Source organism: Taudactylus pleione, unplaced genomic scaffold (genome assembly GCF_031769625.1).
Source record: "Taudactylus pleione unplaced genomic scaffold, aTauple2 ptg000203l, whole genome shotgun sequence".
Taxonomy (NCBI): domain Eukaryota; kingdom Metazoa; phylum Chordata; class Amphibia; order Anura; family Myobatrachidae; genus Taudactylus; species Taudactylus pleione.
This window is the reverse complement of record NW_028284605.1, coordinates 2,991,581-3,018,109: the sequence shown is the minus strand read 5'-3', so window position 1 is coordinate 3,018,109 and position 26,529 is coordinate 2,991,581. Positions and strand designations below refer to the sequence as shown.

Sequence of the window (26,529 nt, the reverse complement as noted above, 5' to 3'; positions counted from 1 at the left end):
TATTTTGTCCATTCACATCAGTACCTGCCCCAGTGGAGCTTACAATCTATATTCCCTACCACATGCTCAAACACATACACACTAGGGTTAATTTTTGTTGGGAGCCAATTAATCTACAACTATTTTTTTTGGAGTGTGGGAGAAAACCGGAGTGTCCGGAGGAAACCCACACATGCACAGGGAGAATATACAAACGCCATACAAAAAAAAGAACAAAACCTCAGTGTGAGAGGCAGTAATGCTAACCATTACACCATCAGTGGTGCCATGAGCAGCCTAGATGGTATTCAAACTGACTCACGCGTTGTCAGATTACAACTGATGCAGGTGTGGGCATTCCAAGACATCACAGTATGGTGAAGCCACTACCATTAACTTTACATACTGCTATCAAATGACTTTTGGCACTTCAGTGTATCTAAACTATGAGGATCATTTAAAGCCTGACTCCACTTACTAACTTTAATATAAAAAAATATATATAAATAAAAGTTTCTTGCTGGTTGTCAGACAGAATATACAAACACCATCCTTTCACCATGCTGCTGCTTCATACCCAGTGTCAGAGAATTCAGCAAGGCATCTTCTATAAAAGTGGAATAAACTTCTTAAAAACATTGTTCTTTATGGAATTACTATTTTTCACCATATTCTATTAAAAGGGTTAAACTAGTTTGCAAAACGGTCAATATATTTCTTAGATTGTATTCCTTAAAGTTGTGTTGCATCACTGAACTTTGCAGATAATAGATAACAACTCTGTATTCTTAAGTCAGGAAAAGCTCCTACTTTTGAGTGCAAACTCCAATATGTGTATTGTGTAAAAGTGTAGCTCAATTGTGCCCTTGACTAAACAGGGCCCACTCTTACTCATAATCAAAAGAGGATGCATACAGGTATTAGTGAATCACTAGAAAAAGGGGCACACAGCCCTAAAATGATGTTCCTTTGTGAGTTTGCATCCAAAAACAATTCTCACAGGGAATCTCAATAGACCATATATCCTATACCTCACCTGAGTGCAATCCCTAACTATGCTCATCGTGCTACAGTCAGGGTGCATAAATATTGGGACATTGACAGAATTTTCATATTTTGGCCTCTATTCACCACCACAATGGCTTTGAAATGAAACAAACAAGATGTGCTTGAACTGCAGACTTTCAGATTTAATTTGAGGGTAATTACATCCAAATCAGGTGAACGGTGTAGGAATTACAACGGTTTCTATATGTGCCTCCCACTTTTTAAGGGGCCAAAAGTAATGGGACTATCAACTCAAAAGCTATTTCATGGACAGGTGTGGGCTATTCCCTCGTTAATTCATTATCAATTAAGCAGGTAAAAGGTCTGGAGTTGATTCTAGGTGTGACTTTTGCATTTAGAATCAGTTGCTGTCGACTCTCAATATGAGATCCAGAGAGCTGTCACTATTATACCCCTTTTACACCAGAGCAAAAACCTTTTTGCTGGGTCTACCCGGGTCGCAGCTCAGTGTAAAAGGGTCTCTGAAAAATAACCTGGGTCAAGTGACCCTGCAATCCAACCCAGGTAGCTACCAGGGTTGGACCCAGGATGGACCCAGGTAATGGTGCAGTGTAAACGGTGCAACCCAGGTTATCTGACCTGGATCATGCCTAAAATGAGAGGATTGGTGGTTGTGGAGCATTCACCTCCCACTTTTTATTACCTCACAGGTTTAGCAGGGCAGACCTGAGTTCAGTGTGAACAGGGCTGACCTGGGAGTAACCCAGATCAAAGGTGCAGTGTAAATGGGTCTGACCTGGGTCTGACCAGGGTTGGAACCATGTCCTAAAACCAAGGTCGGACCTGGGTTTTTGGTGGAAAAGAGGTATTAGTGAAGCAAGCCATCATTAGGCTGAAAAAACAAAACAAACCCATCAGAGAGATAGCAAAAACATTAGGTGTGGCCAAATCAACTGTTTGGAACATTCTTAAAAAGAAAGAACGCACCAGAGAGCTCAGCAACACCAAAAGACCAGGAAGACCATGGAAAACAACTGTGGTGGATGACAGAAGAATTATTTCCCTGGTGAAGAAAAACCCCTTCACAACAGTTGGCCAAATCAAGAGCACTCTCCAGGAGGTAGGTGTATATGTGTCAAAGTCAACAATCAAGAGAAGACTTCACAAGAGGGAATATAGAGGGTTCACCACAAGATGTAAACCATTGGTGAGCCACAAAACCAGGAAGACCAGATTACAGTTTGCCAGACAACATCTAAAAAAAGCCATTACAGTTCTGGAACAACATCCTATGGACAGATGAGACAAAGATCAACTTGTACCAGAGGGATGGGAAGAGAAGAGTATGGAGAAGGAAAGGAACTGCTCATGATCCAAAACATACCAACTCATCAATGAAGCATGGTGGTGGTAGTGTCATGGCGTGGGCATGTATGGCTGCCAATGGAACTGGTTCCCTTGTATTTATTGATGATGTGACTGCTGACAAAAGCAGCAGAATGAATTCTGAAGTGTTTCGGGCAATATTATATGCTCAGATTCAGTCAAATGCTTCAGAACTCATTGGACGGCGCTTCACAGTGCAGATGGACAATGACCCGAAGCATACTGCAAAAGCAACCAAAGCGTTTTTTAAGGCTAAAAAGTGGAATGTTATGCAATGGCCAAGTCAATCCCCTGACCTCAATCCAATTGAACATGCATTTCACTTGATGAAGACAAAACTGAAGGGAAAATGCCCCAAGAACAAGCAGGAACTGAAGACATTTGCAGTAGAGGCCTGGCAGAGCATCACCAGGGATGAAACCCAGTGTCTGGTGATGTCTATGCGTTCCAGACTTCAGGCTGTAATTGCCTGCAAAGGATTTGCAACAATGTATTAAAAAGTGAAAGTTAGATTTAGGATTGTTTGTCCCATTACTTTTGGCCCCTTAAAAAGTGGGAGGCACATATAGAAACCGTTGTAATTCCTACACCGTTCACCTGATTTGGATGTAATTACCCTCAAATTAAATCTGAAAGTCTGCAGTTAAAGCACATCTTGTTTGTTTCATTTCAAAGCCATTGTGGTTGTGAATAGAGGCCAAAATATGAAAATTCTGTCAATGTCCCAATATTTATGCACCTGACTGTATATCTCCTATTCAGCAAGATGCCATGTTAGGAAGCAAAAGCTTCTCTAAGTAGTACTGCCTACACTGATACAGAATGTAAGGCACAGGCTTGCAGTACGTATTGTAGGACTGCCCTGTATGGGATTGGCGGACTCATACACAAGTGAGACTGCGCAGTGATGTCATTGTGAGCCAACTACAATGTCGATATTAAAGTTTCAGATTTGTATATTATATCAAATGCAATCATGCTAGCAAAACATTACAATCTGAATAATTAAAGCAAAAAAAAAAAAAAAAAAGCGCGAAAGAAATATAGGCATTTAGCAGGTGTAACCATCTATATATAATAAAAAGATATCCCTGTTGTGCTGCAGCCAATTTAGATGAATTTGCTAAATTCTCGAAATACAAAAGGACACATTCACAAGAAGGTGCCGCACAAACCAGAGCAATGTATCCATGAATATAATTCATACAATGAAGCAGCTCTTAATAAACAAACATTTATTACACATCATTAAAAAAACAATGCAAATCCAGAAAAAAAACTAATAATATTAAAAAGGACCACTAGGGGCAAATGGAACAGGAACTCTACACTACCCATACAATTCTAAATCAAGTGTTCAAGTCCTTGTAAGTAACCGGAGACAGATAAAATGCTAGTTCAAAACATACTCGTGAAAGTAATATGGAGAGAAGGACAGCACTGAATTGTACTAGCCCCTCCTGCTAAAGCACATCATATTAGTATACTGCACAATTTGGATTATTGTTTTTCTTTTCTACCAGATTAGCTGACCAGGGAAGTATATGCAGACAACCACCAGTGCAGAGCCGGCCCTAAGCAATTTGATTCCCATAGCAAGATTTTCGTTGGCGCCCCCTATCAGATAATCCCACCACCAAGTTTAGTGTTTATTCACGGACACCAAGCTATGGCTTATTTTTTTATTGTTAGAGAAACACGTGCTAAACGCACACAATATGCAACTATCCAGGCATCCTCCTTTGTTACGGACCGCAGAGCAGAGATGAACAGCGTAAAATGAGTCAGACTCATACTGCTGTGGTCCCCTTCATTGCGGAGGACCCTGGTCAGTGCAATGTACGGGCTGCACCACCGCTAGCTCTGCCTATGACCCAGGACCCCTCTCCTCATCTCACAGCACAGCATCAATCAGCACAGATCACAGAGACAGCCAACAATACCTATCATCCCTCTACCACACAGCACTCCTCACCCAGCACAGCAACCCTCATACAGAACCTCTCTGCCCTCTCCCGGCTGTTCTGCCACTGCCTGCCCGCTCACTGGCCCGATTCATTACGGATCACAACTGCGATTATGCACGTAGACGGACGATTTTAGCCATGTTAGGAAGCAAAAGCTTCTCTAAGTAGTACTTCCTACACTGAAACAGAATGTAAAGCACAAACCCATCACAGAGTGACAGGAAGTGAGCGTTTGGGGGTGGTGACAGGATGGTCGGTCAAACACAGGTGTGTGCGCGTTTGAATGGTATACGCAGCTTGAGCTCCCACTGCATGCGACGAGGTTAGCAATTTCTGAATATGGTCTGACCTTGTGCAATTGTGGGTGAGGCTACGATGGTACTCGATGTTACCGATGGTTTTGCCGTTTTGCCAATTATTACGGATGTGAGTAAGGGAAAGTGGGCATTCCTTCTGTTTGACTGCGACAGACTAGCGATTGCAACCAGTAGCATATTTTCGCAGTGGAACTGTGTGTGTAATTACAGCTACGTTCACAGTGCCCCATGTTTCAGTGTCTGCCCCAAACCTCTGCCGACTATAGACGGGCTTCGATGCCCCTAGGCATTTTCTTAATTTGCCTATGCCTAGGGCCGGCTCTGCACCAGTGCAATCTAATTTTCCAGTAGGACCTGTGCAGTGCATATGTATGGTCACTCACCCGATCAGACTGCACCTTGTGTAGCCAGGAAGGGGTCAGCATGAATTAGGGTTGGGTACGGAGCCCAACGGTCAGGATGCAGAGGGTCAGAATACAGACAGTTGGATCCCGTCGGTCAGAATCCTGACAGATTTCTGAAAGAATACCAACCCTAACTCTACCCTTAACCCACCCCTCCTGTAGCCTAACCCATCCCTCCCCCAAATACGTACCTCCACAATCTGTCGGTATTGTGACAGTCGGAATGCAGCAGTCGGTATTGTGACAGTCGGGATCCTCACTGTCAAGATGCTGGCTACATGCCCATGGATCATTACCACTTTCTAACAAAGCTGCACTAGTTAGGACAAGACAAACAAAACACTGGGAATTTTACATTCCTTATTCAGAAATGTATCATTTAAGCTGTTATTTAAGATATTTCCTGTATATTTTAAGACAAGCTGGTCCATTGCAACAAAATTATAACTCTACCCATTTTTACTGCTTTGTTCTTCATGCACATGCAGCTAAAGTTGCTTGTAGTTATACAGGCTGAGACAATAAAACCCTGGGTAAGATAAGATCATGCATACCTCATTTGACTGCTTGCCACTGTAGGACATTTTCTTGATGGCCACCACTTCATTGGTACGCACATCATGTGCCTAGGATAGAAGGAAACAGGATGAAATTGAAGCAGTTTGTATAAATAGCTTGTGACAAACTATAAACCTGCTAAACAGTATAACAGCTATCAGCTCAAGCCATTTGCAGCACCTTACAATGTCCACTGTGTGATAAAGTGCTTGCAGAATTGTGAAAATGGTCTGATGATTAAAAGAACATTTGCTGTCCATTTTAAATAGAAAAAAGTAGGGGCTGGGCTGCACATCCTAATCTAAAGCATGATAATAGGTGCTACCATGCTGAGACCTGTACTTCTACAGCAGAAGAGAAAGGGGGAGGAGCAGGTGCACCCTATAAGCACTAAGAATTCTAGTAATCAAAAGGTCTATAATAAACTGCAACAATTAATGGTTTTAAAAGTAAGGTTTCATAGTACATGTTTGGCCAAAGATGTTTGCCCACCTACCACGTCTAAGTCGAACGCACCAGTAAACTGTGCTGATTAATTTGATATGCAACACATGTATGTGTGCACCTTAGTCTGTAAATAAATCGGAACTTGGAATGAAAAAAGCTGCAGCCAATACATTGTAGCACTTTATATACAGATTCAGAGACAGTCTCTTAGGGGTAAATTTACTAAGATTCGATTTGGTCCCGATTTTTATCGGTTTTTTCAACTCCGATAGGATAGATCAAGAACGGACGTTTTTTTCCACTTAAAAAAAAAAAATCGCGAATTTACCAAGCTCTCGGTTTTGACAGGATCGTTTTTATTGATTGTGTATTTGGTCGATCTGGTCCGTTTTGAAGTCCTGATTTAAACGGCCGAATTTCTCTTCTGAACAAGCAGGCTTTTTTTTTTAGGGTTCATTTTTTATAAAAAAAAATTGACGTGAGGTCCCCCTCCAAAAGGCTAACCCAGCAGCGGACTTGCCAGCCTGTCCTGATACCTAAGATGACGAGGAACAAAACGTGTAGGGCTCCACCGTAAATTAGGTACCAGCACCAGGCTGCAAGGCCAGTCCTGGTTTTAATTATAGGGGGAAAAAACTTGCGCAGGGGTCCCCCTATAATTAAAACCAGCACTGGATCCTTTCTAGCGGGGGGGCTGATGCCACAGCCAGGAAAGCCCTTTCACCGGGCCCCCCAGCTGTAGCATCAGTCCTGACCGCTAGTCAGCTCAGGCCAGGTATCCCTGGGGAGTTGGGTAGCAGGTTGATAGTGTACATAGTGTGTAAAATAAAAAAAAAGAAAAAGATTTTACATTGTCTTTACAGTGGAAATATAGGTCCCAGCAAGCCTCTCCCGCATGCTGGTACTTGGAGCACCACAAGTACCAGCATGCGGGGCATTAAGGGCCCGCTGGTACCTATAGTTCATCTGTACTCTCCCTGCATCTCACCTCTCTGGGCACACTGCCGCCCTATTGAGTCACTCACCTCCTCTAAAAACTAATGAGATTTCTTTTAATCAAAAATTGACTATTACAGCCTCATTGTGTCACTATAAAAATTTTTTATACACCTACAACTATATCTACTTCTCCATTCTTCTGCTTTTATTATCTGGTGACATATCACCAAATCCAGGCCCCACACACGGACAGCGGATATACTATGGAATAAATATCCTGCAAACCTCACATGTCTCCCATCACCCTCCAAATCAATAAATGTGCCTTATAGAATTCACACTTGATCACAACTTATTATTTTACATCTGAACATCTCTTTACAATAACTACTTTTACCAATTTCTACATTTACCTGAGACTGCTGGTTTATACGTTAACCAAACTCTCTAAATAGCCCTTCATGAAGTGGCTTCAGCTACCCGTCAGACTTCACGTAAACTGATATAACAGCCATGGCTTTCCACAGACACCTACAAAAACTGCCTCTTAAAGTAGAATGTCAGTGGCATAAATCTTAATTCAAATGACTTCCACACATATTGTAAAATAGGAATCCAGCCATCTGTCATCCTAACCCTCTGTCCCATGATCACTGTCTACCCCATCCGTGTCACCCCTGTCTGTTTGCCCATCCCCTCTGGAATGTAAGCTCTCACGAGCAGGGCCCTCTTTCCTCTTGTGCTTATCCTTTCTTTTCTTATATTATCTGCTCTATACTCAAAAGCACCTAACCCGTGACTTTTGCCATCCTGCTTCTGTTGCAGCAGTGTTTATATACCATGTACTTGTCTTGTAGTGTCTTAAACTGTATGACACTCGTTTTCTTGTTCTGCTCAACTGTTTATGTACTATGTTTATGTACGGCGCTGCGGAACCCTTGTGGCGCCATATAAATAAAGGATAGTAATAATAATCTGTAAAGAAATGTGTAAAAAAAAAACAAAAAACACACACACACCGTGAAAGCAATTCCATATAAAGGATAATAATAATAATAATCAGCTTAAGTTTTGTTGTAATGACCCTACCGCCAAAGGCAGCAAGCAGAAGCAAAGTACCTCCACTAGAGGTTGCCACACATTTAGCCTATGAGTGCCATACAGATGTGTCCTCATACATCTAGTCTCCTTGCGCACCAAACAGCCCTTCTAGTCACACCATTGCGTGTCTCGGTAGCGCCGAGCGTCTTTTCGTGTGTCTCTTTACCTTCAAATGAGTCTTATTCGCACAGTGATGTGAATAGTTACATCAGCTTCTGCTGATTAAAATATGCAGCATGCCTATATTCTGTGAGCGACTGCGGGTGTCAGCGGCTGTAACACTAACGTAGCGTTTCGTGTGCAGATACACCTGCAGTCGTACACAGAACATAGGCATACTGCATATCATTTTAATCAGCAGAAGCTGCTTGTGCTAATTGTGCGAATAAGACAATTTTGAAGGTAAAAAGTTGCACAAAAATATGCACGGCACTACAGAGTCCCATGGAGCTCCCACATTGTGTAGCGCATGTGGACACATCTGTATGTGAAATCATTAAGAAATTCACAGATATAGTTGCCAGTAATACCCCTTTTACACGGACTTAAAAATCCTGGGTTGATGCGCGTTCACGTGTTTTTTATTGGTGTAAACTGATCAACCAGGTCCAGTGACCCAGGGATCCTACCTGGCTAACTTTGAGCACAGGTCGTCCAAATGTCACCTTACAGTGTAAGCCGCGAGACCCGGGTCACAATGACCCGAGTCGCGCCGCATGCCGCCCGATTGGCCGGATTCAGTGGCGCTTGGAGATGACATCTCCAAGCGTCCACTACCAGGCCGACCAGAACGGAGCAGCGCACCCCACCCTCCCTTCCTCCGGACCACTGCGGAGTGAGGTAAGAGGGTCGTGGAGGGGGAGGGAGGGGAAGAAGCGCTGCTCATCTGAGCCGGAGAGCCGGGTCACTGCTGACCCGGCTCCGGTGTGAACAGTGCCGGGTCGGCGCCGAGGTGTACAAGGGGATCTGTCCCAGGTTGGAAGCGTGTTCCAAATCCTGGATCAGACCCGGAACTTTGGTGTAAAAGCGGTATTAAAAGTGTCAGAATAGGCACTACCTAGTACAGCAGGAAATGGTAATGGCACCAGTTGCAGATGTTGATATATACAAGTGGGGAGTATGACCACAAGAGAGACGCCAGATTGAGAAAAATATTTACTATAAAAGTTAAGGATTAAAAATAAAAACAAAAAAAACAAGCAGAAGTGTTACAACACTTCACTGGAAAGCTTTCTTATACAGCCCTGTTTTACATAAATCACCATCCTTATGGTCATAGAAGATTACATTCTTTGCAAGTGACAGCAATACCTTTCTATTAAATGTCCCAAGAGTAAAGACAGACAGATGTGATTCATTCGTGGCATTTCATGGAGACAATGAAATATTTGGAAGGTGCTAGTAAGCATCGGTACATTGCACTAGTTTATTTCTCTTTGTGTTGTACAGCACTTATAAAACGACTTCTGTGTAGGAGTGAAGAAGTGGTAACTATAAGTATACAGAAAAACAGCCACTCCCATCTATGTCATGCTGGACAACTATTCACCCCGAACAAAGAAACAGACTTAGTCACTGCCTGTCCAGGCTGTGTAGCCAAATGTTTTTTTTCCCCTATTCTTTTTATAACACACATTCCATTGGTTTCCAGAATGAGAGCTCTCTGGCCAGTACCAAGCCTCTCATTTTAGGTTGATGCATTTTGATTTAGGATGATAATTATGGTTTCACATTAAGGATACCAAAGCCTAAGCTTGCCTTGCACACATATCTTTGTCCCTTGTGGAATCCATAGCGAAACGTCAAGAAACAAGATTGCTGCTCCGTGATGAATCCTACGGCACTGAAAAAGATGCGTAGCCACCAGCACAAACTTTCCAATTGGGTATACAATGCTCTATCCCTGAGCTTTTACTGTTTTAGTTACCTGGCAATATTAAGTTCTGTTAATAAAAACACCTCCAATCAATCTGGTTTAGACAGGAATGGCAAGGTCAACAGCAAAACATTTTGTAACAGATCCTATTGCAGGATTGGCCTAAATATGGTACAGATGTGCCCACATACATCTAGCCTCCTTGCTCGTTAAACACCCTTCTAGCTATGCCATGTCGTGGTGTGACTAGCACCGAGCGTTTTTTCGTGCAACTTTTTACCTTCAAATCAGTCCTATTCACACAGCGGTGCGAATAGAACGCACAAGCAGCTTTTGCTGATTGAAATGATAGGTGGTGTGCCTATATTCTGTGTGTGACTGTAGGCGTATCTGCATGCAAAACGCTACATTACAGGTACAATGCTGTGCAAATAAGATGCATTTGAATGTAAAAAGTTGCAGTAAAAGACGCCTGGCACTACAGAGTCGCACGGCGCTCACACGTTATGTGTAACACGACTTGTAGCGCACGGATGATAGATGTGGACACATCTGTATTTAACACTAAAACCACACAGCAATAGAAAAGTGTAGAATTAATGAGATTCTGTGGTATCCACAGGGTAAAGCACTTGCTTTTATTAGTCACAGACCTAGTTTGTTTCTCTCACTGGGCCGAATTCACCTCAATGTAAAGATGAATAGCCACCATGGTAGGGAGTTTCCGCAGCTATTCAATACACTGTACTGTTTGGGCAGGCTAAAGGATTTCGTCTCGCACCCCTCTGGGGATGTGAGGAGAAATCCGACAAAAGTGCAGGGCGCGCAGCTGTTTGCCAGCTTAGCGTGGCACTAACAGCTACGCGGCCGGCACTTTAGTCGCGAGAACTGGCATTCTGCGACTAAACACCTAGAACCGGCACTCTCTGACTTAACCACTTCCCAACAAGGCAAGCAGCACGGTGTATTGAATAGCTCCGGGAGCTCCCTCTTGCGGCTTCTCATCATCGCATTGAATTGAGTTCGGCCCAGTGTATTATCCATATTTGAATATTTAGAGATGCATGAGAAAATTTTCCTGCGAAAAGACCTGTAAAATGGGATTTTGGTACCTACCGGTAAATCCTTTTCTCTGATTCCACAGGGGACACTGGAGGTGCTTACGCTGGGGTATAGAGGCGTAGATAACTGGAGCCGGCACTTTAAATAATTTAGAAGTGTGAAGCTCTTCCCTCTCTATGCCCCATCAGCCCTCAGTTTAGAAAATGAAGACCGAGAGGAGATGGAGAACAAGCGGTGTAAAAAGGGAGAGAACACACAATAATCAAAACATACAACATATGGAACAAACCGAACATGGCAGAGGTGGGCGTCCAGTATCCCCTGTGGAATCAGAGAAAAGGATTTACCGGTAGGTACCAAAATCCCATTTTCTCTTTCATCCACTAGGGGACACTGGAGGTGCTTACGCTGGGGACGTCCCAAATTTTTCCCCACGGGCGGGAGCGCTCTGCGGGACCTGCAGAACAAGACGGCCAAAACGGGATGCCAAAACTGCGAACGTATCAAATTTGTAAAACTTGACAAACGTGTGCACAGAAGACCAAGTGGCCGCACCGCACAATTGTGACGTGGAGGCTCCCCTACCGGCCGCCCAGGACGCACCCACAGAACGTGTGGAATGAGCCGAAATGGACGAAGGAGGCCGGCGTTCGGCACCAACATAAGCCTGATGAATAGTCAGTCGGATCCAACGTGCCAAAGTCTGCTTAGACGCTGGCCAACCCCTCCGAACCACATCATAGAGGACAAAAAGTGACTCAGACTTACGGAGGGAAGCAGTCCTGTCAACATAGATGCGGAGAGCTCTAACCACATCCAAGGTAGAACCACCACCAGAGTCCTCCACCAAAGACTGTACCACAATAGGCTGATTAATATGAAAAGCCGACACTACCTTGGGAAGGAAGGCGGCTACAGTCCGGAGTTCCGCCCTATCAGCATGAAATACAAGGTAAGGTGGCTTATAGGACAGAGCACCCAATTCCGAAACTCTACAAGCCGAAGCTAGAGCAAAGAGGAGGACCGTCTTCCAAGACAAGTAATTAATATGAACCTCTTCCAAAGGTTCAAACATGGACAACTGAAGAAACAAAAGCACTAAATTCAAGTCCCAGGGAGCAATCGGAGGTACAAAAAGGAGGCTGCACCCGCAAGACCCCGTTAAGAAACGTCTGCACCTCAGGAATGAGAGCCAATTTCCATTGAAAGAAAATGGAAAGGGCAGAAACCTGCACCTTTAAAGTTCCAAGACGAAGGCCAGAATCCAGACCCGTCTGAAGAAAAAGCAGAAACAGGGACAACCAAAAAGTCCTAGATGGAAGATCCCGACTGGAACACCACGAGATAAAGGAACGCCAGATGCGGTGATAATGCGCAGCAGAAACTGGTTTCCTGGCGCGTAGCATGGTGGGAATGACAGAGTCTGGGATTCCTCTGCGTCTTAGGATATCGGTTTCAAGAGCCACCCCGTTAAACGCAGTTGCGCTAGGTTGGGGTGTACTAAAGGACCCTGCTGTAGCAGATCCAGGCGCAGAGGAAGGGGGCCACGGATCGTCTGACAATAGGGACCGAAGGTCCACGAACCAACTCCTCCGAGGCCAGTTTGGAGCCACGAGAATGACAGAGGCTGACTCGTGTTTTATCCTTTTTAGCAGTCGAGGAAGAATTGGAATCGGAGGAAAGAGGTAAACCAAATCGTAGTTCAACGGAACTGTCAGAGAGTCCACAGCCACTGCCTGCGGATCTCCAGTTCTTGACACTTATACCGGGAGCTGACGATTCAATCGTGACGCCATGAGGTCCACCTGAGGACATCCCCATCGTCGTATCAGCGCGTTGAACACGTTTGGATGAAGCTTCCATTCCCCGGGGTGGATATCCTGTCGGCTTAGGTAATCTGCTTCCCAGTTGTCCACACCCGGGATGAATACCACCGACAGGATTACTGACTGGCTCTCGGCCCACCTGAGAATCTGAGTTACTTCTCGCATGGCCATGCGACTCCGAGTCCCTCCTTGGCGGTTGATGTACGCGACGGCCGTCGCATTGTCAGAATGAACTCTTACCGGACGAGTTCTTAGAAACTCTGTTGCTTCTATCAGAGCATTGTAGATCGCTCTGAGTTCCAATACATTTATGGGCCACTTTTGTTCTAGAGGGGACCCTCGACCCTGAAAATGATAATCGAAGACTACAGCTCCCCATCCTCGAAGGCTGGCATCCGTTGTTACGATGATGCAGTCCCACACTCCGAATCTCCGGCCCGCTAGAAGATTGTTGGATTGTGTCCACCAGAGAAGGGCCACTATGGTAGCTGGGCTCAGACGGATCTGTCGATGTAGGAGCCGATGAGACCCTGACCCCTGTGTTAGTAGGTCCAGCTGAAACACCCTGAAGTGGAACCGCCCGAACTGTATTGCCTCGAAGGCCGCTCCCCAGGAGACGCAGACAAAGAAGGAGGGACACCCTCTTTGGCCTGAGGACCAGCTGAACTAACAACCGGATATCCCGGGCCTTGTCTACTGGAAGAAAGATCCTCTGTGATGCCGTATCTAAGATCATGCCCAGAAACAGGAGCTTCTGGGACGATTGAGATTTGATTTGATGAAGTTTATTATCCAACCGTGTTGGATTAGAGTCTGATATGTCAGTAAGGCATGACTTGTAAGAAGAGATACCGACTGCGCCTTGAGTAACAGGTTGTCCAAATAAGGGATTATGTTCACTCCCGATGACCGAAGGAGAGCAATCATGACTGACATGAGTTTGGTGAAGATGCAGGGAGCCGAGGATAACCCGAACGGCAATGCCCGCAATTGATAATGATCCTTCAATATGGCGAAACGCAGAAAGGCTTGGTGTGATTCCCAAATGGGAACGTGGAGATAAGCATCCTTGATATCCATGGATAATAGGAACTCTCCTGGTTCCAAGTTCGCAATAACGGACTGCAGAGACTCCATTTTGAACCGATACATCTTCAGATACAGGTTCAATGACTTGAGGTTCAAGATGTGCCTGACCGATCCATCCAGGTTGGGTACTACAAACAGGTTTGAGTAAAACCCCATACCTCGTTGATGTTCTGGAACCGGGGACTAGCACAGATGATACTACTAGAGACTGGATAGTCTCCTGTAGAACCCTGGCCTTGTCTGCAGGTATTGGCAGACTTGTAGCGAAGAACAGAGGTGGAGGGGGGACCTCGAAGTTTATTCGGTAGCCCAGGGAAATTAGTCTGCGGATCCACGGCTTTGGAGAGGTCTGGTTCCAAACTTGTTTCAATCTTTGCAGGCGGCCTCCCACTGTAGGTGGTCCCAGGTGGGACGGAAGACCGTCATGCCACCTCTTTCTCAGCTGGCTTAGGCTCCTGTATACGTGCAACCGAGTGTGGGCGAACTCTACCGCCTCTTGCTTGGGAGGGAGCACCTCTGGCTCTACCACGAAAGGAATGTGGTGCACAAAAGGAATGAAAGGAAGGTCCAGTGCAAGATCTTCTGGGAGCCTGTGCAGTTGACGGGAGGAAGGAAGACTTACCCCCCGTGGCCTGGGATATCCATTTGTCTAATTCCGGGCCAAACAGCATGTCGCCATTGAATGGTAAACCCTCACACCGCACGCTTGGATTCTGCGTCCGCATGCCAGGCGTGCAACCAGAGGGCTCTGCGGCCCGAAATAGCAGAAGCAGATATGCGAGCACTAATCTGACCGATATCTTTTGACGCTTCTCCCAGGAAAACTGCAGACTCGCGGATGTGTTCTGCTAGTAAGCGTAACTCTGCTCTAGAAGTACCCGAGTCCTAACCTGTAATCAACTGGTCAGCCCAGCAAACCACAGCCTTGTTAACCTAACCAGTAACAAGGGTGGGCCTAAGATGAGCACCCGCTGCGGTATAAATAGATCTTAGCGTTGTCTCCAATTTACGATCCGAAGGATCTTTTAGTACTGTAGCTCCCGGTACTGGGAGTGCTGTTTTTTTTAAAAAGACGGGAGACGGACGCATCTACTGGAGGAGGTGTTTCCCACTTCTCCATCATAGATGCAGTGAGAACGGAAAAAACGCCGAACTCTTTGGTTGTTCATGAAATAATTCACACTCCTGGGATGCAGGAATAATATCCTCAGGTAAGTTAAGGATTTTTCTGACCGCCAAAATTAAAGATTCGACCCCAGGAGAGGTGGACTCTAACTCTAGAGGTGTATCGTCCTGTAATGCTTCCTCCAATTCCCCCTCCTCAGTATCGTCCGCAGCGAGGAATTCCTCGTCAGACTCTTCTGACTGGAGAACAGTCGATAAAGGACGCTTTTGTGTCGGTCCCTGTAAGGAAGTGGAGGGTGTGGACACAGCTGTACCCATAACCTGTACCAGGGTGTCAAGAGACTTGGTTATCCCAGCAACCCAGGGAGGCTGAGACTTCCGTGCCTCAGCTAACTCAGACGTTAAATCCGTCATTACTCCTACCATGTCAGCGGCCCATGTAGGCGCAGGTGAGGCAGTATTAGCCACAGGTGGATCAATTGCTATACAAGCATCATATAACGTGGACCCAGCAGCATGTGGCTTGGATAGTTTGTTGTTACACCTAGAACAAACAAACATCTTTTGAGACGCCTTTGTTCTGTTTGACATGGATACACACAGTCACCACATACAGAGGGACAGAGTATATACAGAAGTAAAGAAAAACAGAAGGCTGGCTTGGGACACAGAGGAGGAGCACACCCCACTCCCTTCCCACAGATCACATTCCCTGCACCCCCAGTGTATTATGCACAGCCTCTGCTTAACTTATAGCTGCTGTAGCCAGGAATGGGGAGCCAAAGAATCCGGCCTTCAGTTCTGGTGCACTCTTCCTGTATAAAGGAGAGATGCAGGCATTTAACAGTTAATAAACGGCAGCCACGCTGTGTTTTACAGCCGCTTGCCGCATATAGAAGAGAGAGAGCCGGCGCTAATTAGGCCCTGCCCCCTTATTCATGCGCTAAGGGCTCCATTATGGCTGCTATGTGCCCATCCCCCTCCCTCCACGCTACCCATGTGTATCAACGGGGAGAGGGAAGAAACAAGCAGCCACGTGTAGCGCTGTGTATTCCCTAAAACAGCGCAGGGCAGCGCTGACAGCGGGACTTTGTAGCGCTTTCTAACAGCGCTATGCACACCTAACACAGTGCAGCATGCTGTGTCAGCGCCGTGCAGCGGGGGCAGGCGCAGCAGCCTTTTACTCACTGTGTGTCCCCGGAGGTCTCTCTCGGCAGGTCAGCAGTCTTCTCTTCTCTGTGTGAAGACCTGCTGTGGTGATAAGGAGCTGTCAGGAGCTCTTGTAATGAGTCCTGTGCACTCCTTCCTGGTGTTTGCTAAAACACCAGGGCGCCAGATACCCGGACCCCACCTTTTAGATAGGTGGCGAAGGGTACCTATAGGAGTGTAAAAGATGCTATAATTAAACAAAATAAATGTCTTTACTGGAGCACAGAATAATTTGAACAGCTCCTAGAGGCATATTTTCTAAACTGAGGGCTGATGGGGCATAGAGGGGGAGGAGCTTCACACTTCTAAATTATTTAAAGTGTCGGCTCCAGTTATCCACGCCTCTATACCCCAGCGTAAGCACCTCCAGTGTCCCCTAGTGGATGAAAGAGAAATAAAGTTATAACTCTGTATTCAGTTTAAGTTGCCTAGAGAATCACTAATCTTTGCTTTTGATCCCTATTCTGCCAATATTATCCATGCCCAATAACTCTCTCACAATAAAGGAACAGGTGAACAGAACATAAAAGCAAAGGTACTGAAATCACTTTTGGCATTGCCAAGACGAAACAGACAAGTCCCTACATTTGCCAGCAGACTCCGTCAGTACAAAGAGATAAGTGTGCAGAATGTATATTCTAGACATAATTTAAGAAAATAACAATTATTTTTGGTTAAAAGCCCCTTAACATCTTCACTGTGGAGGACAAGTCCCAATCATCCTTACCAGCAATGGCAGGGATCGGGAATTTATTAAAATTTACTCCACCCCACCAGTCTAGACTTCCAGTGAGCAGTCTATAAAGGTGAAAAACTACTGCGCAACCATAGGGCAGCAGACTTCAACAAGAACCAAAAGGTGTCACCTAACACCCTAAGATACAACAGTCTGAATATAAAATTTAGATTCTCAGAAGTTGGCACATATAATCCACAAAGAAATAAAGGGGAGAGAAAAGAATAAAAAAACATGGGTCAGTGTATAACAATAAAAATTCTCTTAAAAATGCTGGTATGCACCCATGTATCCCCTTAGTATTGGAGTACAAGGTTTTCGAACCACTTTTTTTCCAAGACTATATGTTGCCTTACAAAGGGTGAGAGTGATCTAATATATACTTATGAGGTTATGATGCAGTATTTCACTATATACATTTTGTTTTTTACATATACCGCATTTTAAAGACTTCTATCGATAAAAGGGAGTTCTTTTACCTTCTCATTTACAATTTGGGGAAGTTTGTGTATTTACTCACTTGGGTGCATAACAGCATTTTTAACCACTTGCCTGGTGTGGTTGCATCAGATGCGACCACACCAGGCTGGGCTTTCCCTGATATGGTAGCATCTGATGTGGCCAATCAGAAAATGCCTAGTGGGTGGCTGCTGAAAGATAATCTTCCAGCAACCGCCAATCTCAGGGGGACCTCCCAGTCCCCCTGCCATCTTCGGAAATTGGTCCCGCAGTATGTGCAGCCTCGTGCACCCCACATCTGGCGGCTGTTGAGAGGAGCAGCAGCAGCTGATGAATATAGCGTTGCCCCAGTGTATAAACCTGGCGGCTGCAGAGAGAAGCAGCCACTGGGTCAGGGACAACTGCGCTGTCCCACAATCAGCGTGAGTAACCGGTGGCTGCAGATGCATATCGATTGCCTGAAACATCTGGGGGAAATATCGACATTTTTCGATTTTCAATTCTTTAAATTTTGTATATATATATATATATATATATATATATATATATATATATATATATATATATAAATAATAGTATTGGATAAGTTTAAAAAATAGTTTTCAACGTAATACAATTAATAAAAAAGGCAATTTGAGAGGTTTTTGGAAAAAATATTAGCCATTTAAGTGGTTAAGAGCATTTTTATTGATATACCCAAGTTTTTTATTTTTTTGGATTATGACGCCCAACCTCTGGGAACCTAAATTTTAGACCTCCAGTGAGGACAGCAGACAAGTGAAAGTACTTATCGGGAAGAGACCATTGTGTTCATGAGAGCAGTCATCACTTTTGTGTAAAAAGAAAAAAAATAATGTAAAAGTGGTGTGTGTTGAATTGAATTCCATCCATCTTCCCCACCAAAAGCTAATGTTTAAAGATCAGTGTCATCACCTGACATTAACTTCCTGCACTAGAGAAATCATGGAGTTTGATCATGAGGGAAAGATTTCCACCAAAATGGCTTTGTATATTTAAGGGACACCCACATTAGAAAAAGTGAGTCACTAAGTACTTAATGTCTGGTGATCAGACATGTTACAATGCGCTACGGAACAAAAATCTTTTCCGTATACGGCAGGGAGTAGAATTTGTGACCGATCTCACCCATAATTACCCCTGTAACCATTGGGGCACCCGCATTTGCATTTTTTTATGAGATTTAAAAAATGTTTTTATTCTTCCATGTAAAATGGTCAAGTAACCCCAAGCACTGAAAATTGTAAAGTAAAATGGTCAGAAATGTCTGCCAGCTTAATTATTAAGAAGTGTAAAGTGAAACGGTCAGATACGGACCATTGTTCAAACACTGAGAAGTGTAGTATACAGTGGTCAGATACGTCTCCCATGTGAAGCACTGGGTAGTGTAGTGTACAATGGTCAGATACGTCTCCCATGTAAAGCACTGAGAAGTGTGGTATACAGTGGTCAGATACGTCTCCCATGTGAAGCACTGAGAAGTGTAGTATACAATGGTCAGATACGTCTCCCATGTGAAGCACTGAGAAGTGTAGTATACAATGGTCAGATACGTCTCCCATGTGAAGCACTGGGTAGTGTACAATGGTCAGATACGTCTGGGTGGTGTAGTGTACAATGGTCAGATACGTCTCCCATGTGAAGCACTGGGTAGTGTAGTATACAGTGGTCAGATAAGTCTCCCATGTGAAGCACTGAGTAGTGTAGTATACAATGGTCAGATACGTCTCCCATGTGAAGCACTGAGTAGTGTAGTGTACAATGGTCAGATAAGTCTTCCATGTGAAGCACTGAGAAGTGTAGTATACAGTGGTCAGATACGTCTCCCATGTGAAGCACTGGGTAGTGTAGTATACAATGGTCAGATACGTCTCCCATGTAAAGCACTGAGAAGTGTAGTATACAATGGTCAGATACGTCTCCCATGTGAAGCACTGAGAAGTGTAGTATACAATGGTCAGATACGTCTCCCATGTGAAGCACTGAGAAGTGTAGTATACAATGGTCAGATACGTCTCCCATGTGAAGCACTAAGTGTAGTGTACAATGGTCAGATATGTCTTACCTCCTCAATCACAAATTAAAACAGATATTTGAAGGTCGTTCCTAAATTAAAAATCTGCTATGATATATTATATAGAAAAATTTGTAATATGTGCAATTTCTATTGTGAATGCTGTTATATATGTTTTATATATCTTTAAAAATCAATTTTGCCCTTTAGTAAAAATTATGAGAGTAAAAAAAAAAAAAAAAAAATCTGCTGAACATTCAAGCATCATGTATGTTCAAGTGCAGGTTACTGATCCCACAGATACACTGTGTTTTACATAATTGTGCTACTTACCATTTAAGAAAAATGGTTGCAAATGTTTTCTTCAGTATTTTTACTACTATAAATCCGGGAGGCAATCGGGAAGCCGACTGCCTAAATACCGGCAGCCGGCTTCCCGACTGCCATTTCCTGGCAAGGGTGAAATGCCGGGCGTCTAGATGTAGACGCCCGCATTTCCCCGACGCCGGGAAACCGGCGCCTGGCATCCCGATCGTAGGGATGCCGGGCGCCGCGAACGGACAGCCGCAGGGGGGTGGGGGGGTTAGGTTTAGGGCTCCCGCGGGGGACTTAGGGTTGGGCACACCCCCGGGAGGGTTAGGCTAGGGGGAGGGAGGATTAGGCACCCCCCCGGGGGACTTAGGTTTAGGCAGCGGGGAAAGGGGTGGTTAGGAACTTAGGGGTGCCTAACCCTAACTTCCCCCCCAAAGAGGGTTAGGTTAGTAAATACTTACCTATCCACGATCGGGATTTCCAGCGCTGTTGGGCTTCCGCTGTGTCGCACTCTGCTCCTGTCGGGCTGCCGCTGAAGAAAATCGAACCACCGGCCATGCGGCCGGCGGTATTTCATACCAATTCCATAAAACCTATGTTACTATCAGTTACAATTAAATTTAAAAACAAAAATGTACTTACGAAATAAACAGCACCGAAACTCCCATGACCAATTTCTCGGAGATCAGTGAAAAGCTTCTCTGGGTCATCCCTAAAGAAGAGCTCTGCAATATCTGGGTCTTTCAGGCTTCCAGCTCGACTTGTTGACGGCATCCTGCTGGAGCAGTCTGCCGTCTAACTATCTGGGGTTACACTGCTGCCACTGCTCTTGGCTCATCTGTGTGAACGTATCCTCTTCAGCATGGGGAACTAGAAGAAAATGTAAAACACACACAAAAAGGTGTTACATTGGTGCTCAGTTTTTATTATTACACTGGTACTTTTAGTATGCTATAAAAGTGCAGAATAAAAAGTATAAATCTTTAATCATTTAATTGCTTTCTATACATGGAACTTCTTTGACAATTACTAAAGATATAAAATGTATGCAATTTTGTAGGGAGCCATAATTCTAAAACACTTCATTAGAATAAAGGAAAATAGATTTTCAGGACAAAAATAAAACATTAGTTAGTAAGCAACTACGTAAGGAGCTGAAGGGAAGACTCAGTGCTACTGAAGGAATGTTACTTGGAGGAACAGAGACAGTGATGTCATGCTGTTCCATTTTTCAGGAAGCATCGGTCTCTTACAAACAGAACATTGTTGAAAAGCAACTGTTAGAATCCCACAATGCATCACACCCTACATCTGTTGATCAGAAATGGTTTAAAAGTCTCAATTTCTAATGAGGCACATACTTATACCATGTAGATGCATCTGCCAACCTATGTGCAGGGTTTAACATATATACAATGATAAGTTACTATTCATGGAGGAACCTCCAGGTGACTAGTTTAACTAACATGTACAAAGAAGTGACTGAATAATTGTTATGACAATCCAAATCAAGATGTTGCTAGGGAATGCAAGACAATATATTTTCTTATGTGTTCTGGTAGCACTGTAACATTACTCTCACACGGCAAAAGCATTAGGGTGTTCTACTGTACCCCCCCCCCTCAAAAAAAAACAAATAAACAAGATTAGCTACTGGACCCCCACCCCTCCTCCAAATTATCCCTATGGCACAGAAAGAGGAACAATCCCACCGTCACCATGGTGTGAGCCCATCATATACATAGACAAAAGCCCTCCGAGCCATTTGAATATATTCATGCAGTGAAAAAATAAAATAAAAATCTTGACAACAATCACGCCGCCCCACTCCCAGTGCCAGGCTGTATAGGGTTCAAAAAAGTTTAAAAGTCAATCCTGCCTTGCTACAGATATCCGGGCAGCCATGGGAGTTTTTCTCCCCAATGTTACTATGGAGAGTGCTACGTTTAAATGAATAGGAAACAAATTTAGGATGCTAAAGTAAAGTACAATTAGTGCTCAAACCCACTGACATTTGTCATAAGACTTTCACACAAATGTAAACAGGTTAAGCACTAAAATACAATAGTTTTCTCACATTTGTTGGCCTAAAATTCTGTGTTCAATTTTTTTGTTTTGCCATTTCCTGCATGCGAACATATCCAGATGCCAACAATAGCGAACACACTAATAGAAATCATACCGAAGCATTTGTCAAACCTTTTCACTAGTATTAAAAACACTGGTATCATTAATACCCCTGTCACACAGAAAAGCAAATTGCCGGGTCAAGCATTTGAACCAGGTAATTTGAGGATCAAGACAGGTCCTTTTTCTGTGTGAAAGGGTCAACTCGGGTTGAAATTCCCGGGACTTCAACATTGGTATTTACCAGGCTCGAAGTCCTGGGAATTGTGACCCGTGTTGATTCGCAAATTTTCGTGTCCAAATGCTTGACCCAGCAATTTGCTTCTCTGTGTGAACGGGGGGTACAGGCTGGGAGCAGCAAAAATTCTGTGCATCAAATGCTGGGTAAAAGCCGTGTTTTTTTACTTTTCTCTGTGTGAAAGTGGAATAACATTTATATAGCTCCATTATATTACTTAGTGTTTTACAGTGAGAGACACAGGGCCTGATTCAGATGCACGCAGCTGGTCGATGTTAGAAGTCGCACAGCAAATCCTTTGGCTACAGCCGGGAGATGCAAAACTAATTTGGACCCAAGAGCCGTGGATTTCAGTGGGCATTCCTGGAAAGTAACAGGGGGGTGGGTTACGCAGATGTGGGAGTGTCGCTGACAGTGGCTGAGGCTAAAAATACAGTAGCACTGACACAAGACGCCATGTTCCAATTGCACCTGCAGCATCGATGGTGTGTCTAAAGATGCACCGAGATGGATTAGCATCACCACAAGTGGGCATCTCAGTATGAACAGAACTGGATGCAGCATTCCCATCAAGACATGTCTGCATCAAAAGACACAGCACCTCTGAATCAGGCCCACATATGGTTACTTAGGGTTGGGTATGGGATCCTGGCGGCCAGAATAAAGACAGTGTCATCCTCAGTCAGAATACTGAAGCATGCAGGTAAATTACCCTAACCCTCCCACTAACGCTAACCCATCTTTCCCATAGCCTAACACTAACCCTTCCCTCCCGCAGCCTAACCCTAACTCCCCTCTCCCCTTAACCCGAATACTTACAGTCGGGATTCTGGGGCAGGGTTTCCGACTGGTGTCTGGATTCTGACTGCCGACATCCTGACCGAAAAAGGGAAGTTGACTGAAGCACCAAGAGGAAATCCATTCAATTATGGGTAGACCATACACATAGATAGGGCCCAAGACCCCAGCCCTGTAAGGCAGCAATTCTAACCACAGAGCATGTACACTAATTTCTAGAATTTATTGCAAGTTAAGCATTACTTTTGTTCCCATATTCTATAAAAACAAAACCAAGCTATTTTTACCATTTTCCAAACAATTAGATACTTTCAGCTTGTAGAACACAGAAATGTCCCAAGTAGAATTTTCACTTCAAAACAAAAGCTTTTCTTAGCTATCTATTGTGTTACCCAGCAGGCTGCAAAGTAAGGTTCTAATCTGACTCACAATTCTGTGTAGGAGGAAAGTAAAAAAAACACAAATATATTTCTATTAAAATTATTTACGATTAAAACAGTTCTAATAGGCAGTATACAATATGTAAAGTCTTTCAGAAGATACCAGGGATTTGAAAGCACACAATCTATTAGATGATGCAGCATGTTTCTAAAGCTAGTAACCGTGCAAATGTACCATTTGAAAGTGTATGAGGCTGAGGTTATGCACAATCAAAATATGATATATATGTGCATGTGTTTTACATGTAATGTATGTCTTATAATATATATGTGTCTGTGTTATATAGAAGTGTGTGTGTGTGTGTGTGTGTGTATGTGTGTGTGATATAATATATATGTCTGTGTTATACAGTATACAAAGCATCTGGAAAGTATTTGCTTCACTTTTTCCACATTTTGTTATGTTACAGCCTTATTCCAAAAAGGAATAAATTCATTTTTGGCCTCAAAATTCTACAAATACCCCATAATGACAAAGTGTAAATTTTTTTTGAGATTTTTTACAAATTTAATTAAAACAAAAAACACTAAAAGGTGCACACACACCTAACGATTTTTTGAACAATTTAACGATAACGTCGTTATCGTTCAATCATTAAAAAAAAAAAACGGTCAGTTTCTGAGTTATAACAATGAATGATTATCGTTCATGCGCTTTCCCGTTTGTAGTTTATTCTGACTGACCAACTGAATGATTTTCATTAAGGGAAGCAACATTTTTCGTTCATCATTGAAAAAAAATCGTTAAAAAATATCATTACACTTCAAAAAATCGTTCACTTTTTTAAAATCGATATGTGTGTATGCATATTAAGAAATCACATGTATATAAGTATTCACGGCCTTTGCCATGAATTGAGCTCAGGTGCATCCTGTTTCCACTGATCATCCTTGAGATGTTCCTACAGCTTAATTGGAGTCTATCTGTGGTAAATTCAGTTGTTTGGACATGATTTTGAAAGGCATACACCTGTCTATATAAAGTCCCACACTTGACAGTGCATATCAGAGCACAAACCAAACATTAAGTCCAAAGAATTGTCTATAGACCTAAGACACAGGATTGTCTTGAGGCACAAATCTGGGGAAGGGTACAGAAAAATATATGCTGCTTTGAAGGTCCCAATGAGCACAGTGGCCTCCATCATCCGTAAATGGAAGAAGTTTGGAGCCACCAGGACTCTTCCTAGAGATGGCCGGACGTCTAAACTGAGCGATCGGAGAAGGGTCCTAGTCAGGGAGGTGACCAAGAACCCGATGGTCACTCTGTCAGAACTATAGCATTCCCCTCATTCCAGAAGGACTACCATCTCTGCAGCAATCCACCAATCAGGCCTGTTTATTAGAGTGGCCAGACAGAAGCCACTCCTTAGTAAAAAGCACATGGCAGACCACCTGGAGTTTGACAAAATGCACCTGAAGGACGCTCTGGTCTGATGAGACAAAGATTGAACTCTTTGGCGTAAATGCTAGGCGTTATGTTTGAGCAAACCAGGCAAAGCTCATCACCAGGCCAATACCATCCCTACAGTGAAGCATGGTGGTGGTAGCATCATGCTGTGGGGATGTTTTTCAGCGGCAGGAACTGGGAGACTAGTCAGGATAGAGGGAAAGATGAATGTAGCAATGTACAGAGACATCCTGGATAAAAACCTGCTCCATTGCGCTTTTGACCTCAGACTGGAGCGACGGTTCATCTTTCAGCAGGACAACGACCCTAAGCACACAGCCAAGATATCAAAGCGGTGGTTTCAGGACAACTCTGTGAGGGGAATTCAAATGTTTAGCCGGCAGCTTGTTTTTTTAGACACCCGACATAGCAATTCAATTGTTGCTCTGTCGGGGCGCGATAGCTGCTGCCGCCGGCATTTCTGCACGCACTCAGGAGTGCGCGAACAGAAATGTGTCTAAAGCACCCTGGTTAGGGCGCGCTAACTGCAGATAGCGCGCCCTAACCAGGAATTAAGTTGGGTTTAGCTGTTTTAGACGGCTAAACCTCGTCTTTTAGGAGGCCAAGAGGGCGATAATTAATGAGCGCCCAGAACAATTGAATAGCAATCTGGGCGCTCATTAATTATCACGCTCAAAAAAACAATTGAATCGCCCCCACTGAATGTCCTTGAGTGGCCCAGCCAGAGCCTAGACTTGAATCCAATTGAACATCTCCGTAGAGATCTGAAAATGGCTGTGCACCGACGCTTCCCATCCAACCTGACGGGGCTTGAGAGGTGCTGCAAAGAGGAATGGGCGAAACTGCCCAAAGATAGGTGTGCCAAGCTTGGGGCATCATATTCAAAAAGACTTGAGGCTTTAATTGCTGTCAAAGGTGCATTAACAAAGTATTGCATTAAAGTGATCACATGCTCTTATTATATAATTGTGCGTATCAAATAAATATTATTTCAAGCTTATTGTATGTCTTTTTGCCTCTCTTTCACTCCACTTATGTGAAAACAAAATAAATTTGTCCACGTATGTACTGAATTCATCTAAAAAAAATAAAATAAAATAGTATATTTATTATACAAAACAGATAAAACAAGAACCAGTGGCTAAAATAATTAAAAAAAAAAAAAAAAAAACTCTGGAAGTTGACCTTTTGGCGCCCTGGTTCAGCGGCCGTGCTGCCCTTTTTCTCTTTGGTGTTTTAACGATGTAAACTATAGAGAGGTGGATTTTGTGAAGCAGTCAAATATTAATATTAGAAGAGGACTATTAAAAATTTTTTTAATTCTTCTTTTACGTCAAGATAAGAGCTTTCTGTTTCTGTCACAAACTTATACCAATAGGTTCTTGCCTATGACACATGATGAGTGTATACCTATCGACAGTTGTTTTAGGACCCTATATCATAATTGGAATTGTAAGTATCTATATGTATTCCATATGTTTTCCTTTTGCTTGTAAATGAGCATTGTACAGTATATTTTTATGGTGTTTCAATAAAAAAAAAAAAAAAAAAGTTTTTTTTTTTTTTTAAAGGAAAAACACAAAAATCTGGAAGATAGTATTTTGACCACAGCTGGATGTCTTCATGGGTGACATGCTACCCCCTGAAGAAGTGCAGATGCGGATGAAACACATTGGGATACTT

The 26,529-nt window shown here is 43.6% G+C and overlaps 1 protein-coding gene across 1 annotated transcript in view; it reads right to left on the bottom strand.

Annotated features, from left to right (window-relative positions):
* TAOK1 (TAO kinase 1) overlaps positions 1-26,529 on the bottom strand; it is a 120,618-nt gene that overhangs the window by 48,075 nt on the left and 46,014 nt on the right. Inside the window, exons 3-4 of the mRNA XM_088477759.1 lie at positions 20,475-20,702; positions 5,616-5,687 (exon numbers count right to left, since the gene is read on the bottom strand). Coding sequence (XP_088333885.1) covers positions 5,616-5,687; positions 20,475-20,606 — 204 coding nt within the window. The 5' untranslated portion in view covers positions 20,607-20,702. The remainder of the gene's footprint in view (positions 1-5,615; positions 5,688-20,474; positions 20,703-26,529) is intronic.